The following is a 20,451-nucleotide window of genomic DNA, read 5'->3' as shown; positions in this document are numbered from 1 at the left end:
CTCCAGTGGTTACCTAAACAACAGTGATCCTTAATTCAGTCCATCAGTTAACGTGTAAGAAAATCCCTGTTCTAGGTAGGTAGCATGTTAAAAGTCCTCTTCAAACATGCCACAGCGGTTTGTGGGTGAATCGGGCGGGTGAAGCCATAGTCCTGCATGAAGGAGTCTGGGAAGGCTTCTGGAAGGAGGGGAGATTGGACTGGTAAATTTGGGAGGAGGAATGGCTTTCTTCAGCGGAAGAAAATAGTGCTTGAGCAGTGGCCTCTTATGTGAGGCTTACTTGAGAACACTCACATGATTAATGTAGTTGCAGCAGGAGAGAGGACTAGGAAAGGAAGTAGGAGGCAAGCTGTGGAAGGCAGTGTTTAATTGTAGGTGTGTCATGTCAGCTTACTGAAGGGTTTTGAGTGAGGGGGCCGTATTTTCGGAAGGGAATTGATGATTGTACAGAGTGGACTACGGGGGGACTTGTCAGCCAGTGTTTCCTAATCTTCGCTGATGATACCAGTCAGCTGGGAGACATTTTAAAAATACAGATTCCCTGCCTCAGTTCCAGCATCACTGAATCAGAACCTCCAGAGCAAGAAGCCCAGACAGCTGTGTCATTAATGAGTGCCTCTTAACATGATTTTTATTTTAAGGTGTTAAGGAAATAATTTGGAGCAGTTGTAGGAGTCAGGTTTTGAATTCTTTGAACTTTTATGTTTGTTAAACTGCCTTAAGTTTTAAAAGTCACCGCGGGTGTCCCAGTTTTTCAAAAAGCATTTCCATCGAAGTTTGTGATTTAAATTGAGAAACGAATAGCATTTTATATTTATCCTTTTCTCTCCATTGCTTTTTTTCTTACTCTTTTATTGTATTTGTTGCCTTTTGGGCTTTCATTTCAACTTCAAAGATTTGGACTGTTTTTCCCCACTAGTAGTTATTTTCCCTGGGGAATTTGTCTACCCTCCTTCCCTCCCCACTTGCCAGCAAATCTAGCCAACACTGCTTCCAAAACAGTGGCCAAAGTATAGGTTTCTGAGTTGGATTTGTGTGTGGATCGGGGGTAAGGAATCCTCCACCCCCTCTGGAAAAAAAATAGCTCCTCTGAGGTTGAGTTGTAGCCTGGATATTGACAACTTCTTTTTCCTGTCCAAATTTCCTAAGTGAAAACTGTTGAGGGAAATAATGTGATTTTTTCCTCACTTAATTTTTGATTTTTCTTGGGGTTTTTCTCACAGGTGAAAGCTGTCAGAGGAAGTTGAGGAAAGTATATTTGTTACTTTTAGGCTAAACTGAGTAGTTTATTATAGCTAGGAAAATAATTTGTAAATCACCAGGCACAAAGTGACCCAGTTTACTTTTTTTAGTACTACCACATTTTATTAAATCTAAGATGCCACAGAATGTAAGGTATATTGTAATTTTATGTACCACTTAAAGTAAATCTTCTGTCAATCTAAGTATTACATAATGTTGAGATGCCATTTGACTGTAAGACACATCCTCATTCTGAGATTTTAACATGAAAATAGTGGTCATCTTAGAGAGTCTCTTCTGTTTAGCCATGCTGAATTTATAATAGTGTTCTTTTTTTTTTAATTAATTAATTATTTATTTTTTAAATTTATTTATTTGACAGAGAGATAGCACAAGTAGGCAGAGTGGCAGGCAGAGGGAAAGGGAGAAGCAGGCTCTCTGCTGAGTGGGGAGCCCGATGCGGGGCTCGATCCCAGGAGTCTGGGATCATGACCTGAGCCGAAGGCAGCCAGCCGCTTAACCGACTGAGCCACCCAGGCGCCTCCTATAATAGTTCTATTCTCCTTGTACTAGAGGGGGCTAAATAGGGAGAAATATATACAGCATAATATGTGTATTCTTGAAAAACCTTATGGTCTTCAAAACTGTTGAAAATAACAGAACATCTGGGAAAAAATAGGATCATGACAGATCAGTCAGCCTGTAAAGTACTAGCAAAAACAGTAATCTTAATAAAAATGCTTGCATATTTGAAAAGATACCTTAACTTCCTGATAAAGAAATATTCCAGTAAATATAGGAGTTTAAAAACAGTTTGAAAAAAGGTAAAAAGCTTAATAGAAATGTGAGAAAGAGTTGAACTAATGAGTAATGTTGCAAAGGCAAATGATCACAGATCTTGGAGAGCCAAGCAGTAAGCATGCACAAAGCAAGACGCAAGTCCTCCGAACTGAGCCAAGAGGAAGGCTGTGGGTCTCTCTGGCATTGCAGTACCATTATAGTTACAGTGTCGTATTCTAAGGTGGGTGTTACTTTGTACCTGCTGCTATAAGGTGATGATACTAAACATTGAAGTGTTGGGGGAACAGAAATCTCATAAACCAAAGCACTTGAATGTTATACCCTCATCATTCTCCTCTTTACCATTTGGTGTGAAGGTAACATGCCTTATAGCAGAATAGATTGAATTCTCTCAGCTGTTCTGTAGCTCTCTTTTATTTGTTCTCCTTGTCCAAGATGTCTTCTGCCTCTTTCTCAGTTTTTCTGATGCTCTTACTTCATTTTTTAGAACTGTGTCAATCTTCAGTGATTGCTTAATCTTCTGTGCTTCTGTAGCACTTGTTATCTATGCTACTCTTTTGGCTTTTTATTTATTTATTTATCTAAAGATTTTATTTATTTGACAGAGAGAGACACAGTGAGAGAGGGAACAGGAGCAGGGGGAGTGGGAGAGGGAGAAGCAGGCTTCCCGCCGAGCAGGGAGGCCTGATGTGGGAAAGTGACCTGAGCCAAAGGCAGACGCTTAACGACTGAGCCACCCAGGCACCCCCTTTTGGCCTTTAAAATACATCATTAAGTTTTTCTTCTTTGCCTTTCCTACTCATCTGTAAGGCCATCGTTGATTTGTTCTGTGCCTAGGTAGCCCTTATGCTACAGCCTTCTGTGTAAGCCATAGTATTATCTAATGTCTCTTTGTATATTATTTATATGTAGTAGCTATAAACTTTGGATGTAGTTTCCCTTTCTTTCACAGATAGTGCCTTCTTGAAAACATGAACAAAAGTTAAATGTAGGGACACTAAGCAGTAGACTTGAGTGTTATGTGCTCTTCCAGAAAGCTAAATAATACAAAATCCCTAGTAACACCTTGCCTGTAGAATACTATATTAAAATTTCGATCTTTCTTATTCTTTAATTTTATTTCTTCACACTTGAGCACAGTCTCTAGGAACTGAGCTCAGTGGGCACCCAGCTGACGTGGAATAGTCAGCACTTTGGGCGTGTGTGATGATTTTCTCCTTTGCTCACTTGTATTTTATTTATGATATTCAGGCATATATTTTCTTTCTTCCTTTTAATGAACTCTACAATACCAGCTCTATATTGAGTGATGACACGGCTGTAGAGTGCACAGCCTGAAAGTCAGGTAGGCATGTGACACTAGCAAACAGTGTAGAGAGTGTTGGACTGAAAGTAGGAGTTGTCCAAAAGTTAAGGCCTATGATTTTGGTCAGCTGTTGGGTTCAGGCAAAATTAGCAGTTCTGGGAAAGTGAAAATTAACTTGTTTTTAGTACTTTCTTAATTATGAAAATAAGCAAGTTTGGTACATGGTTTGAAATATTTGTTCCAAAGAAGAGAACATTTTGCATGGAAGATGGAGTAGTAGGCAGGGATGAGGTGTTAGGAAAGGTAGTGTTTGGAAACTGTGGCAAAAGTCAGCTTGGTGAAGGTGTTGGAGATAGGAAGAAAGGAGGAGGATGATTGCAAGAGGCCAGTAAATAGTTACTAAGGACGTCTGCGCAGTGTATGGTATGTTTTGTCTTCGTTCGTTTTTGTTATTATCCATTATTATAGAATGTGGGTAAATGGCCATAGGTGGTAGGTCAGAATCTTTAATTTCTCTTTTAACTTTGGTGGAAAAAAAAAAGACTTACTGGGGAGGGGCTGTGCTACAGCATTCTTCCATCATTTTCTGTTCTAGCTGCTCAATTTATTTACTCACGGCGCGACAAACCTTCACTTGTTGAGCCTCTAGAAGAATACGATTACGAAGATCCGAAAGAGTCCTCCAATTCTCTTTTGAACCATCAGCTGAGTGGAATTGATCAAGGTATAGTAAAAAGTAGTTTATCTGTGCTTCATGTGTGAAAATGATTGATGATCAATATACCAGAATTTATCAGGTTTATTGTGATTGTTCCTAATAGTGATTCTGGGTAAGGATGGTACAAATGTCCCTGGTATCTTCAAGGGAAATTTACATTTTATTAAGTATATTTTGCAAGGAGTGTATGATTAACTCTGTGGTTGAAAAATTGGTTGTGTGGCTCTTATTTAGTAACTGGAATTTTTGACTGAGATCTTCATTTCCTTAGGAGAGAAACTTCAGTAATTTGTTTTCTTTTAGCAATATTTATTGTTTATTGTTTCATGAGCTCTAATAGGGAAAGATAGGTATATTGTGGATAAAAATATAATCATTACAAATAATTTTTGCCAGGGAAAGAGGAGAGTTGGACATCTAATATAGTTTCCAATCCTTTTTTTGTTTTGTTTTGAAGATTGAGGGTTCTTTCATGGCATCATTTCAGACTTTTAATTATTTTCTGTTCTAGCTCGTCTTCATTCATGCCTTGATCACATGAGAGAGGTACTTGGAGATGCTGTGCCAGATGACACTTTGATTGAAGCAGTTCTGAAGAACAAGTTTGATGTGCAGAAGGCTTTGGCAGTGATTCTGGAACAAGATAAAATGCAGAATTGGAAGGTCAAGAGTGAGGGAGCAATATCTACAGGGAAGATAGCAAAAGGTATGCTTTTACTTGTTCTCTTTTAGTTGTCTTACAGTTAATGCTTTAAAAGAGGCTTTGTTTTGCTTTAGCTGTTTAGAAGAATGGGCAGAAAATTGTGCATGTTACAGGAATCCTGATGATCATCAGTTGATTTTCCCATTTGTGAATTTTTAAGCTGAGTGCTTTGTTTTCTTCCCTCTGTTAAAGCTTGTTTTTTTAATTATTTCCCTGCTTTTTTAACTATCAAGATATAGGGGAAATAAAATCTGATAAAAACAAGACAAGACACTTGTTGCTTCTTGTCAGTAGCTTAGAAAGTTTTTTGATTGTTGTTTTTTTAACTCTGATGGCTCAGGAGATGGAAAGTAATAGCCAGACAATTAATTATAAAAATGCCTTTATGTTTATAGCATTTGTAAATGTATTAGTTTTATTTAAATATTATAAGTATCATAATTATACTGTTCTTGCATTTCAAAGCCAGATCTTTAATTTTAAATTTATAGAATTTGGGGTTATTTCTCGAATTTAATTGGCATAAGAAGGGAACTGAGGTATCTTTATAATAATTGGTATGGTATCTGCCAGTAGGAGCATGGTTATTTATTAACTGGGTTGATATTTCCTGTATCCTGAGGCCTAGATTTTTACCATAACAAAGTTGTATGCAGTCTGTTACCATGAAATAAGGGTGGTTTTTTATTTTCTATTTAAATTTTAAAAGAATTTTGATGGGGAGGCACTTGCAACTGACCATATGAAAATGAATCTATAATATTTTATCTTTATTAATAGTTTTTTCCAGAAATTACAGAATGTTATTTGTTTGCTTGTTTTTAATACATTAACAGTATAGGAGAAGATGAACCTAGTTCCTTTCATTGGTCTTTTAGACATTTTGAATTTGACAATTCTGACGATTCTTTAAATATGTTAAATCCTCACATTATAAAATTTGTGAAAATTAGAATATTGACTAACTTGGTACTTATATTTATATATATCAGTGAACAAAGTAAGAAGGTCACTTTAGATGGTTAAAGGAAGGTAAAACTCCTTTATTACTGTTTTTTTAGAGTGTTCACTTTTTATTAAATAATGATCAAATATTTGATCACTTTATTCATGTTATAATCAAAAGAAACATTTAGTAATTAAATGCCTCATTTCATGTTTCCTTTTGGTTGCTGTGACTGTCTTCTGCATATGTCAACCTATTCATCTGAAAATTAATGGCTTTTGTAAGGTAAGGAGTCTTATTATCTTCCTCTGAAGTTTCAGCTGATAATGTTCAAAGCTCTTGTCCTCAATCCACAAACCACTTGGATCATAGTAGCAAATCCTTTGATTTTTCTGGTCCAGTAGCAAAATCTGGATTATATCCTAATTCCTCAGTTGTACCAAGTCACTATTTACTCCATAAAAAAAAGAAACTTGACAGACCTAAAAGTGAAAAGAAACTAGAATCATGTAAGTTAACAAAAGAGCTGTCACCAGCTGACCTAATTGATGATATGCCAAGAGATTTTTGTAAAAGTCAGCCATCAGTCAGATTATCAACCACAGATAGTCTGGAAAGTCTATTTTCAAAGAATCTAGGTGCTGATATGTTAAGACCTCATGAATCTGAATGTGTTTCCAAAGATGATTCTTCATTCAAAGAAATACCAGATTTAAAATCCTTAATGATAAAGAACATAACACCTAATAACTCTTTATGTACTCAAAATAATTCGCTACCTGATTTGCAAAACATTCCAGTAGAAAACAGCATAGGAAATTTAAATGATCATTCGCTCTTAACTAGCTCATTGGAAAATACGGCTCATGATAATTTAAATGCTAGTAAAATGACTGACGTTGGAAGTGTTTCTTCAGTTGAACAAAGTGCAAAGAATTACATTTTAAAAAATGACAGTTTGCAGTTTTCCCAGTGTGAAAGTCCATCCCTAGCTGGACTATTGCAGGAGCACAAAGAAAACAATCCGAGCCAGTGCTTTACTTTATCTGATCTTTGTAACCAGTCATCTTCCAGTTTCACAGATCTAAGTTTGGGATCCTTTCCCCTGTCACAGCTAGCAAATCGGTATCCATCTTCGACTGGAATATCAGAATTAACAGGATCTCTGTCATCTTTGGCATTTTGTAAAGCTTCTCCTACAAGAGACCTTGAGAATTTGTCACTTTCTGATTTGATTGCAGAAACAATTGATATAGACAACTCTCAGATTAAGAAGGATTCTTTTAAGCTCAGTTTATCTGAAATGAGATCACCTGGGATAGATTCAAATATTGATCTTAGTGTCCTTATAAAAACCCCTGATTTTGTTCCAAAACATGCGGTAGACCAATCAGTTGCTCCAACATCAGAAACAAAAGTTTTAAGTTCAAAGTTAGGGAAAAGCTTCAATTCTGCTAAGGATAATAAAAAAACCAGTAAAGGCCCTTTGACTAGGAAACCACCTTTTTCTCTCTCTTGGACCAAGGCCCTTGCTGCTAGACCTTCAGCTTTTGCTTCAACACTGTGTCTTCGTTACCCACTGAAAAGCTGCAAGCGACGCACCCTTGACCTGTATAAGACTTTTCTTTATAGTAGACAAGTTCAAGACATAAAGGACAAAGAAATAAGTCCTCTTATAGCAATAACACCATTTGACTTCAAATCAGCATCTCCTGATGACATTGTAAAAGCTAATCAAAAGAAAGCTTTCACTAGAGAATAGTAACAAAAGGAAAACTTGATAACTGTTGTAGAGCTTTTGTTTTAAATTAATTTAAAGTCTTTATAGAATTACTTTATATCATGGGATTCAAGTTGTGATTTTTATATTAAAATTGTCTTAAGTCAGTTGATAGCTTTAGTTGATACGATTTTTGCACTGAAAAAAAATTTTTTTTTTTTTTTTTTTTACTCTGTCTTCTTTTAGTGATAACTGGCTTTATTTAAGTTGATAGCCTAAAATGGGTATATGTTTACAAAGTGCATTTGGAAACTTGATATAGTGAAATCAAACCTCTCAGATATTTTTGTTTGAAGCATTCAACTTTATAAGTTTTTACAATGAGACATTTTCTTTTATAAAGTATTTTTGTGCTTCGTTCTTAAATGAAAATGCCACTTGTGATTACTAAAGTTTAGTGATAAAAGATTTTTCTTATGATACGTGGCATAGCGTAGGTGAGATGTAATTATATTTTAAAATATTAGTGATATCATTCCTATTCATTATTTTTCTGTAGGTGAATATTTAAAATTTTTCTATTAAATTTTAAAATTCCTGACTTTTAAGAATACTGTGGAGGTTGTTGAAATACATTTTTTGATGATAATAAAATGAAAATCCTTTAAGGGACCATGTATATACTGAAGTTGGATTAATACATAAGTTATTTTTATACATTTTCAAAACCATTTGTCCTAAATGCACACTTTAAAATAAATACATAGAAAGTGTTTTCAGGTATGGTTGCATGTTGTTTGAACAGATAGTTTTATCAGATCTCTTACCTTTTTTTTTTTTTTTTTTTTACCGTAAGTAATGTCGAGTTTTCCTCTTTGATACTGACAGCTTTGTATACTCCACTGACAAAGTTTCAGCAATGGTAGACCAAATAAGAGCTCTTCTAATTGCTAGAACAAGTATGTAATTCATACCTTAAAGCAGTGGTCCTTAGCTAACAATCAGAATCGCTGGGGGAATTTTTTCAAAACACAGATACTGTGGCTTCACTCTAGACATGGTCAGTCTTTGAGGGATGGCATTTGGGAATGTGTATTTTCAAAATGGTCCGTAGGTGATTTTGATGTGTTACTTTTATTTGAGAACCACTGCCTTAGGGGAGGAAATCAGTAGTATGAGAGGAATTACTAATGCTAAGAATAACATCTGACCAATGTGAATTTACACTTCATAGTTGCTAGTAATCAGGAGTTCCAAGGAAAATTAGGAATTAGGAATTATAGTCTTTTACATTAAGAGTTTGCTGATAGTGTATTATTAATATTTCTTGCAGGAAAAAATAGTGTCTAAAATGTTATTTCTTAATGAAAATGAAATAGCTGGCCTTTCCCCGTAAAGAAATACTTTTCTCTGGCAGCTACTTCACTATGCTTTTGATAATTTTTTTTTTGTATTTCTTGTTTCGGTTTATTTTCAGAATGACATTCCAATATTTTTAGCTGTGTATAATGTTTTTATATCCAGTGTTTTGGTGGGAAAACTTAAGCCAGAATTATGTCTTCATTGTTCTTGACCACTTTTTCATGATGTCTTCAGGTTTTATTTTTAATTGCATATTTCAGTGCACATCATGCTGATGCTTAGGAGATCATATAAATCACATTATGTTTTATGGCCGATTTTAAAGTTTGGATTATCCCAACTGCTGATTTTGTTTTCCTACTCTTAAACCTTGATGAAACATTTTAGTAATTTTACAAAATTAGTATATGACTCATCAACTAGATTTATATATGGGTAGTCTCCCACTTAGAATTGAGTTGTATTCTATGAGTCTCTTTGGAACTGACAATAATTCCAGATAGATTAAGTGTTACGCAAGTGGTGCACTTTGCACATGAATCCACAAATAATACTTACTTAACCCATACTGAAATTGAACAGTGGTACTATTATTTTACCTTCTTTTACAACAGATTTTCGAGCGGAAATACAATACTTTTAAGCCATATAGTAGATCTTGTAGAGTGAACTAGGTCTACTTTTATTGACTGATTAGGATTGTAACTACCACTTAAAAGATTATTTAGGGGGAAAAACTATGTTGCAGAATGATAGGGAAGGCAACAATTTTTAAATAGGTCTCCCTCTTTCCCTTGTCATGGCTACTGGTCCGTCAGGCACATGCATGATATGGCCTTGTTGACTAAGGAAGTGTCACAGTCTCTGAGATTCAGAGAGTGGAACCAAGAAGGCCCCTTGCCCCTTCCACCCTTGGCTTTTGGCCATTGATAAAGAGATCAGTGTCTGTTTATGGATACCATTCCCAGTGACAATCATTGCTTGCACTAAGTGCATATTCTGCACCAACTGCTGGTTGTAGACTGACTGCTGTCTTGGTAGCTCAGGTATGCTAAGAGTTTTGGTTTATTTTCTAATTCCAATATCAGTTTTGTGATGCAAAGCCATTTTTATTTGCATTATGATCAAGTGCATTAATATTTTTCTTTAGGAATGTAAATGATACTGTAATTATATTATAAGTGATATAAAATACAAAAGACATTTAAAATTACTATTTTTGCTCACTTTTTTTTTGTCTTTAAATGATCTGAATGATTTAAATAATTTAAATAATTCATGGATGTTTTGTCCTTTTGCATTCTAAAGTCTTTGTTTGGCTCTTTTGGTTATGGTTCTTCTTTCCGTTAATTGCCAAGAACTAGGGTTTCACTTGTGTACATAACACTTTGTTTAACTTTTCTTTCTTTTTTGTTTTACCTTTTTCCTATTTCAAGTTTAATAATTGGCATTCTAACCTCTTTTCGGCTTTGAATCCTTCTTTCTTGAACTTTTCTTTTGCCCTTTTTTCTTCTCATATAAGTAGCAATAAATATTCCCAGTGTGTTATATTTCATGTTTAGTATTCAAATGGCAGGTCATGCAACTGATTGTCACACCAGAGATAAAACTAGTACAGCGCTTTTCTTTGTATGTGAAAGGAAGCACTGTTAAGATAAACACGGTTAAAAGTAATGAGTTCTTATGGGATTATTTACCTTTTAAATTGACCCTGAATTTATATGTGGACCATTACCAAAAAACAAGTACACAGTTACACGTTGAGGAAGAACTATGTATCAACAAGTTTTTTGTTTTGTGTTCTACAAGTGTATATTGGTTATAGAGTCATTTTTGTAGTAGACTTAACAGTTTTTTGTTACTTATATAAACAAAGAGAATGTTGACCAGACAAGGAAGGGTTGATAGTAATTTCTTTACTAGTTTTCTTTTAAAATTATATAAAGCTCAGTGTATGCAGTTGTACATTGTATTTTTAATTTTTAGGGTGTAAAAGACTTGTCATTTTGAGTGTATATATACATTTTTGTAAAAGCTACATTGAAATAAATGATAATTCTGAGATTCTCTTAAATAAGAAAACATCACAGTTTATCCATAGGGATTTTTTAGATAAGCTTGATCCTTCAGAACGGAATTTCAATAATTTATGCTGAAGGTACCTGCTTTTATGTTCCTGTAAACAAATTAAAAAAAAAAAAAAAGAAACTACCTGGTTGTAAAGAATTTCTTCTAAAATATTTGTCACTTAGAATTCTTGCTTTCCAAAAGGTAGAATTTTATATATGTTTACCTTGGGGGACTTAACATACCATGCTCATGGGGACCATTTTAAACAGCGAAATAACCAACTAAAATCGTAATGTGAAAAATGTGACACTAGATAGAAAAGGGTGTTATTTATGGTGTGAGAGCTGAAATAAGAAGGCAGAGTATCTTATCACCTTTTGACCTCAGCTGGGACTGTGCATATTGGATTCAAAGTTTTTGCTTCCCTGAACTTGTCTGGGCATGATTGCAGAAGTGCCACACATAGTGATTTTGGGGTTACTAATACATTTTAGTGAATAGGTGAATTTGCAAATACGGAAACTGAGTAATAGGGATGGATTGTACATTTTTTGACCCACTATTCTCCATCCTTGTTGCTACTTTACCTTTTTTTTTTTTTTTAAGATTTTATTTATTTATTTGACACAGAGGGAGAGAGAGAGGGAGAGCACAAGCAGGGGGAGCGGCAGGCAGAGGGAGAAGCAGGCTTTCCGCTGCTGAGCAGGGAGCCTGATGGGGGACTCAGTGCCAGCACCCTAGGATCATGACCTGAGCCGAAGGCAGACACTTAACGACTGAGCCACCCAGGTGCCCCGCTACTTTACCTTTTAAAGGCCATTCGTTTGGGGCAGAATTACTGAAACATTTGTCTGGTTTCTTTACTTCTTGGGTTATTTCGACCAAAACACGTTACACATTACAGCCAGAGTAACTTTTCCAAATTTAGCTCTCATTTTCTGTCCTCTGTATAAATGTTTTAAATTGTTTTTATAAGACTTTTTAGGAACTGGGTTCTGTTCATGTGTAGCCCTCCCCCCAACCCACCCAAGAAAAAACCCACCTGAGTTTTTTCTGCTTCTGTATAGTGCTTTGCCCCTGCCACCGCCTCCTTTTCTCCCCCTGGCTAATCATCCTTCAGGTTGTAGTTTATATATCACTTTAGTCCCAATCCTGGGGTAGGGGAACCTTCATATGCATCCTAGTTCACTGTATTCCTTTTATTACCATTCCATGTAAAATTACAACCTCCCTCCCCAATACATACAGTCCCTTTCCCTTGTAACCCTGCTTTATTGTTCCTCACAGCACTTAAATATCATCTGACATTGTGTGTGTGTGTGTGTCCACAGTTATTGTTTTACTGTCTGTCTCCCTACTGATCCGCATGCCCCCCATGCAGTTGCTATGGGCGCAGGGATTTTACGTGTTCATTGCTGTCTCCTCAGCTTAGAATATGCCTGGCTCATAAATATAGGAAAGGGTTTAAAGTAAAAAGGGAGTGTCACTCTTATTCAGTCCCACGTTCTTGTTCCCTACAGGAAACTGTAAATGAATCTGTAAAAAAATCACTTCTTTTTTATTACTCTTCTAGAAACTTTATTTACATTTCACTTATATGGACCTACATATGTATCTTTAGACAAATGGGAAGATATGTAACATTTCTATAACTGTATCATTTACCAAAGCATTTTGCAGATCTTTCCTTACCATTTATATAGAGATCAATCTCATTCTTTTCAAAAGCTGGTGTAGAGTTCCATAATAGGGTTGTACATTAAACAGCCCTTGTCGATACTCATTTTTAAGTGTTTTCAGATGCTATTGCTAATGACTCAAAAATGAACATCCCATGATTTTAGAAGTTGAATTTCTAAGCCAAAAAATAATATACTTTACATTTTTGATAGCTTCTACCTAATTGTCTTTAACAGAGGTTGTACTGATTTCCTTCTCACAAGTTTGTCAATGTTTCTCTTCAGATTCTCACAGATATGGTTATTACTCTTTTTGGTATTATACCAACCTGATAATTAGAAAATATTTTTTCATTTATTTATGTCTTTAATAGAGTAAAGGTAACTGCTTTATTGTATATTTAAATCTATTTGTATTTCCTTTTCTTGGAACTGTCTATTCTTAATCTTTGCCCATTTTTCTGCTTATTATCTTTCATAATGACTTCTAGTGTGTGTGTGTATACATACAATGCATGTATTGTATATACACATGCATACATACCACATGCATTTAAATGTTAAATTAGTCCTTTGTTATATGCATGGAAAATACTCTTTTTGATTCCCAGCTTGTTGTTTTTATAACAGAATTTTAATTTTAATACATTCAAATGCATCGATCTTAAAGGTTTTTGTTTGAAAGTTCTGTTCCACTACAAGATAATTTTTTAAAACATTATTCATTTTTTCTAATACATTTGACAGATTCTTCTACTTTTTTTTTTAAACACCTTTGAATCTTTGATTCAATTGCCATTAGGGAGTGAGATAGGAATCCAGTTTCTTCACCAGCATCTTTTGTCTTTCCAACAGCTGGATTTGTAATTGTATCTTTTGTTGAATTACATATCCCTTTTCTTTCTTAACCTTATTTGAACTGCCATCTTTGACATGCATTAAGTTTTTCTCTATTTTGGGACTCTGCCATTCCATTTCTTTGTCTTGTTTTATGCCAATACCAAATTTTAATTACTGTAGCAATTATTACACAATTTTGATTGTTTTGTAGGCTATCTTGTTTCTTCTTTCCTTTTTCATAGTTTCCATGAGTTAGCTCACTTGATTCTCTCACTTGGAAACAGCTTGTCAAATTTTCTGAAAAAAATCCAGTTATAATTGTTATTGAGATACTTAATGTTACCAGAAGCTTTGTGGAGAAAATATACTGTCTTTATAGATGGCAAAAGGCTTTTGACATTACATTATTAAACATTAAGCTTTATTTAATAGATTTTCTAGTAGACTTGTAATATTGGAATGATCCTAGTTGGTCATGGTAAATTGTACTTTTAATATGATGGATTTTATTTGCTAATATTTTATTCAAGATTATTCCATCTATTCATAAATTTAATTTGCAGTTGTGTGTATATGTATGTGTTTGGGTTTTGGTTTCTCTTTGTGATGGTTTTATAGAGTTTCAAAGAGCATTGAAATTATTCCTTTCATCATAGGATTTATCTTTCTCAATATTCTAGGGTCAGTTTGAATGTTTGGTTTTTCTTAGAAAACCATCTTCATCCAGGTTGACAAATATATTTGTTTAGCATTGTAGCAAACATTGTCTTATTTTTTTTTTTAGATTCTTATATGCAGTTAAATCTCCATTCTTATTTTATTTAATTATTTTTGGTAGTTTTATTTATTTAAGTAATCTCTACACCCCACATGGGGCTCAAACTTAGGTCCCCAAAATCAAGAGTTGCATACAGGCAGGCACCCCAATCGCTATTCCTCCCCTCTACTTTACTCTTCCCCTCTACCTGTTTTTTTTTTGTCTTCTTTTTTTTTTTAATTACCATTGTTTTATTCCCTGAAGATTGGCTCCTGGATTAATAATTAGCTGTACTGGTATTTTTTTCATTAAATTGTGAGTTTATTTGTTTATTACCAAATTTGTTTTCCATTTTTTTTCTGCCTTTGTGAGTGGAACATTTAACTTAAATGCATTTTTAATTCTTTACCTTAAAAGTTAATTTTAATTTATGAGATTGCAAAGACAGAAAAATTCAGAAAATAACGTAGCAATCACTTGTGGACCCATCATTTAGTTTCAGATCTCTCTCTAAGAAATAAATTGTTAGATTGGAGTCCTAGCTTCACCCTTTCCTTATTCCTCCCCACTACCTTGTAGTAGATCTGCATTGTTCACATTCGGTCTCATTTACTTAGGTCTCTGAAGTTATATTTTTCCTAGGGATACTGCATTTGCTGTGGCTCATGGATTCCTTTAGAATCATTGTTATTTTCTGGGTTCTTTTAGAGTTACTGTTTCTGGATAATTCACAGTTTTGATTTTGATTTCCTTTTTAAGCCAAGAACCTGAAAGAATTTTAAAATTTCCAGGTTGTGGGAGTTTTGTATTTGTTTTTGTAATGACTACCGGTTTCATTGTACTTTTACCAGAGAATGTGGTCTGTGCCCTTTACTTATTGAAGTATATTGAGGTTTTTCTTTGAGGCCCAATGTAGTTTTAGAATGGTTTCATAGGCACTTATCAAGAGTATGAATTCTGTCTGAAGAATACAAAATATGATGCATTTCCGTTACTTTTTTTTGTTACTTTTTTTTTTTATTTTTTAAAAGATTTTATTTATTTATTTGAGAGAGAGAGAGAGCAGGAGTGGCAGGGAGGGGCAGACTCCCCACTAGGCAGGGAGCCTACGTGGGGCTCCATCCCGAGGCCCTGTGATCATGACCTGAGCCAAAGACAGGCTTAACTGACTGAGCTACCCAGGTGCCCCTTGTTAATTGCTTTTAAAATTGTTACAGGGTTCAGTATTCTTACTTAAATTCGGTTTTCTTAATTGGTGGTTATAAGCTGAGAGAGGTAAGTTAAAATATAATAAGACCCTTGCATTTTATTTCATCTTACTACTTACAGGTTTTACCCTATTTTTGATAGACAGAGATATGTGATCTTCCTGTGGATTCGAAGTTTTCATTAATGTAAAGTTCCTCTATGATTTGTTTTATGCTTTTTGACTTAAATTCAATTTGCTTAATGTCATGATTGCTGCTTTCTCTAAGTTCTATTTCTTCATACTTTTGCTTTCAGTGTTTTGAATCAGTTTGGTTTAGTTGTGCCTCCTGTAGATGTGTATAATTGCGTTTGTCAGAGACTTGTAAAAGAGGAGTTTTTCTCATTTATGGGAATGATAGGATAGGTAGAATGCTTTCTGTGATGTGTGGCCTATATTTTGATGTGGTATATACTCTTTGGTAACTTGGAGATTTGTACTATCTTTGTAACACAGTAACATACTTCAACTTTTTAAATTTGCTAACCCTAAAAGGTATGTGTTGATCTCATTATGAAAGATGAAGAAATTAATTTATACTTCACCTCCACTCTGTTTCTCTTAATTTTTGCTTATATTTTAAGTTCTTTTTTATACCTTTTATAATATGTTTAAACTTCTACTAACTGAATTATTAACTTTAAACAGTTATTTAAGGAGTCCTGGATTTAAAAGTTGAGCTCAGCAAAGTTACACTTTCTCATACTTGCCCCCTCTCTCTTTTTGTCCTATATTTTTAGTCATATTATTTATTGGCAAGATTTATAGCATTTTTATTTTATTCTGTATTCAAAGCTTCCTTAATTTCAAACCAACTGTAGTTATTTTAAAATAGATTTCTCATGATTAGACTTCTATTTGTATAATTTGACTTTGACATCTGGTTTGAAAGATCACCTTCCCCTCCTTGCAAAATATTCATGTGTGAAATAACTTCCCAAATTTTCGAATATATGAAAGTGATTATGTGGCCTATATTTGCATGACAGATTGACAAATAATGGTTTTGGGTCCCTCTTCCTTTTGTGGAGGGCTTTGCAGACATTGCTGTACCATTTTCTAGTGTTGTATGTTGCTAGCTAGTCTGATTCTGTTGCTTTTAGTTTGGTCTTTATTTCTCTAGTATTCCCCCCCCCCCTGTATTTCTGAGTTCTGCAGGCTTGTTTTCCAACTTTTTCTCCTGGTGTTTTTATCTTCTTCTCTTTTATCCTTAGTGTTCTCTTTCTCTCTCCTAACCCCTCCCCCCAACCATATGTAGGTGTGTGTGTGTGTATGTTTTGGGAGAAAAATGGGATAGAAACTAGATATTTTTTCCTTAAAGCACTTGATCAAATTAAACACTCCCTTTTCAACTGTAAAACTGGACTGATTTGAGAGACTCATGAATAAGGCAGACATTGTATCAAAGATTTAAATGCTTAGGTATAATTATTCCACTATCCATATCAACTTGACTTGATCATGACGTAGCACTGAACAGCATAGAAGGAAATCTGTTTCTCATTTAGAGAATTTTTTAAGTTTTTGTACTTTCAGAATTTTGGAATGAGAACTTAATACTTGTGTGAAAATTAGCCTTTTATTATGGTGTAATGAATTCAAACTCTGATGTCTAAAATAATGCATTAAATGTTGATGTGTCTCCTTAATTCGGATAACATTTTAGTTCATTTTCTTAACATGTGTGATATGGAAAATCACCAATAGCAAATATAAATGACCTTCAAATGGGTTATTGTCTAATTTTGTTATACATTAATATGAGTGGACTGCTAAAAGAGCATATATTTAGGGAGTAAAATCCTGGGACAATCTTTTAGTTTTCTGATGGTATTTTCCTTGCTACCTTAAATCTACCAAGAGAGAAAACTCTCTAAAACTGAGTAACACAGACTCTTTTTTTTGTTGTTACAAAAACATCCAAATTGAAATACATATAGTAGTGTTTGAAAGGAAAGTTCTTGGCAGAAAAATCTTAATATTTATCTTTAGAATTGTATAATTAGTCAACCTAACTTGGAAGAAAAATAGCTTTTCACACAATGGATATTTTTGTGTGAGGTGAGGTTTAACTCTTTAATGGCTATTGGGGCTTTTTCTAACATTCGATTTGTTTTTTTTAGAGAACTAGTTGGCCTAAAAAAAAGTAAGCATTAAGAAAAATAGTTGATCTGCAAATCTGGTAAAGGAATCGTACGTAATTTAAATTTAACAGTTTTTACAGTTCTTAAAATTGATATTTCCATTGCCTTACAAATAAAGTGGGCAGTAATCATTTAAATTAATTAAATCATTCAAAGAACTGATTGTTTAAAAGTGTTGGAGGCTTTGGATAAATATATTTCAATAGTGTACTTTACAGTTGAGCTACTGTTTTTGGTACAGTTTGTCTTAAGTAATATTGGCTTGCCCATACTGTTTAGAAATCTATATTCATTTTCCTTTCCCTTTGAATTTCATCTTATTTTCCCTTCATTGGGAAAATAAACTCTAATTTTACATAGTGAGGTTGTATTTTCTAGCATCGCTTTGCTAGTTTTATAGTATTAATACTCTATTAAGCAGTCTTCGTATAGTATATCTGTATTTTCCTGTTTGAATGTCTAAAATATTATTTCTAACTATACTCTGATTTTCGTATGGTTGAGTCTTAATGGTAGGTTGTTCACTAGAGAAGGTACAAAGAATTAAAAAAAGATAAAAGCAGAGTTGTAAACGCGCCTGCAACAGGATCGTTTTTTTACTACTTCTTTATTGTGCTGTATTTGTCTTTTCAACATTACCTGACTATATGGAAGAGAAAGTGACATTAGATTTTTAGGAGATGCAGCCTCCTCTTTCTTCTCGGGTAGAGCATATTGTGAGTGTTTTATCCTTGTCCTGAAAACAAATCCCAGTTTTAATTTGAAAAGTCTGTATTACAAAGAAGACTTATTAGTATGAGATGTTAACACTTTATATGAACTTTTAGTAATGTGCTTAAAATACATATTTCAGGGGCGCCTGGGTGGCTCAGTCATTAAGTGTCTTCAGCTCAGGTCATGATCCCAGGGTCCTGGGATTGAGCCCCGCATTGGGCTCCCTGCTCGGTGGGAAGCCTGCTTCTCCCTCTCCCACTCCCCCTGCTTGTGTTCCCTCTCTCGCTGTCTCTCTCTCTGTCAAATAAATAAATAAAATCTTTAAAAAAAAATACATATTTCATTTTACTTTAATCCTTTGTTGTAAGGAGTTTAAAATAGGCGTATTTAATTTAAACTACAGTATTTTTGATGTCCCTTTAAAATATCTTTTTTTGTAAAACTTTTTCACTAGTTTATCACTAAGTAATTTTATTGAAGCAATTAGAAGAATTTTATACTTGTACAGAAAACTTCAGAATTAATTGACTTTCTGCTTTAAAATTATGTGGGCTTTTGAAAGGAAGTGGTTTATTTCACTGAGAAACTCATCTGGTTCAGAATGTTTTCAGATAGGTCTTAAGATTCTCTTTGTATGTACACCTACACTGGAAAAACTTAAACACTAATTGCTTAATTTAAAAATAATTTGCTTTAGACTCTCAAAACAGCTTATCTTCTTGATAGAGCCAGTACCCTATAAGAACTGCATGAATGCTAAATATGGAGTTTTCTCTTAGGCCTAATTACTTTTTTTTTAAACCATAGAAATAATAATCTGATTACAGGTGTATACTTTCATGTGTCATTCCTAGGCAATTCTTTTAGTATGTTTTTGAGTGTCTAATGTATGTACATACTAAGCATTGCTAAGTACTTCAACAAGGAGTAGAGTGGAAGCAAAAGACAAAATTCATTTTAGCCAGTATTTAATTTTCATATTCATTTTTGTCACAAAAGCATGTGGTAGCCATTGGAGACATAGATCTAGGTCACAGACTTTCCCGTGAAGCTTTATAGTAGTTCTGGTATTCTCTTGGTCATCAGGAGAATCGTGAGTTAGGTGGAAGAAACTGAGGCCTAAATAAAATAAATAATTTGACTTAATTTCACATGAGTATTGAGAGGCAAATTGTAACTCAAACTGAGTTCTTTTGAACTCCAGTGCTTTTTTCATGGTTATGTGGTACTTGCAACAAAGTTTTATATTACAGTAATTTAACCTTGTTTGGTGTTTGTTGATAAGTACTTTAAGGATAAAATTAAATCCCTTGTTAAGGAAATCAGCTTTATCATCAGTGAGGTATTCAAAAATTACTTTCAAGTATTTTTTCTGCCAGTATGACTTAACTAAGAGACGTGGCATTCATGTATAGAGAATTGGTATCCATTTTTCAAATCCTTGCAAACGAGCAGTCCTAAGAAGTGAAGCCTTTTTCTCATTTACTTAATTTTAAATCACTTTGTGGTCTTCCATTTCTTGAGCACCAATTCTGTTTGATTTAAAATCTTTTTTTTTCTTTAAGAGTATTTATTTATTTGACAGAGAGAGAGAGAGAGTGCACATGCAGGTGGAGTAGCAGGGAGAGGGAGAAGCAGGCTCCCCGCTGAGGAAGGAGCCAGATGTGGGACTCAATCCCAGGACCCCCCATTATCCAGAATTGAGTTATTAGCATATTGATGCATTTAAGCAATAACAGACAGTATTAATGAACACTTATATGCCGAATATTGTACTTTTTATCTCTGTTGTCTCCTTTAATGTTCACAATAACCATATAGAGTAGGTATTTTTTTTTTTTTAGATTTTATTTATTTGAGAGAGAGAGAGAGAGCACATGGTTGGGGGGTGAGGGGGAGGGAGAAGCAGGCTCTCCACTGAGCAGGGAGCCTGGCACAGGGCAGGATCCCAGGACCCTGGGATCATGACCTGAGCCGAAGGTAGACGCTCAACCGACTGAGCCACCCAGGTGCCCCATGTAGGGATTATTTTTATCCTAGTTTTACACCTGGAGGATCTGAAGCTCAAAAATGACTAAACATCGGGGTGCCTGGGTGACTCAGTTGGTTAAGCGACTGCCTTCGGCTCAGGTCATGATCCTGGAGTCCCGGGATCGAGTCCCGCATCGGGCTCCCTGCTCGGCGGGGAGTCTGCTTCTCCCTC

At 34.6% G+C, this 20,451-nt stretch overlaps 1 protein-coding gene across 5 annotated transcripts in view; it reads left to right on the top strand.

Annotated features, from left to right (window-relative positions):
* The window catches only part of HBS1L (HBS1 like translational GTPase), an 86,216-nt gene that overhangs the window by 7,573 nt on the left and 58,192 nt on the right, over window positions 1-20,451 (top strand). The window contains exons 3-5 of one of the 5 annotated variants that reach the window (XM_034990720.1): window positions 3,945-4,073; window positions 4,579-4,773; window positions 6,007-13,676. The exons of 1 other annotated variant lie outside the window; for it this stretch is intronic. In XM_034990720.1, the coding sequence (XP_034846611.1) occupies window positions 3,945-4,073; window positions 4,579-4,773; window positions 6,007-7,478 (1,796 nt within the window). In that variant the 3' untranslated portion in view covers window positions 7,479-13,676. 3 more of the 5 variants (XM_034990718.1, XM_034990719.1, XM_034990723.1) reach the window with 3 other exon arrangements.

Source organism: Mirounga leonina, unplaced genomic scaffold, assembly GCF_011800145.1.
Source record: "Mirounga leonina isolate KUSES-001 unplaced genomic scaffold, KU_Mleo_1.0 Mir_53, whole genome shotgun sequence".
NCBI classification, from domain to species: domain Eukaryota; kingdom Metazoa; phylum Chordata; class Mammalia; order Carnivora; family Phocidae; genus Mirounga; species Mirounga leonina.
This window is presented reverse-complemented; position numbering and strand designations above follow the sequence as displayed.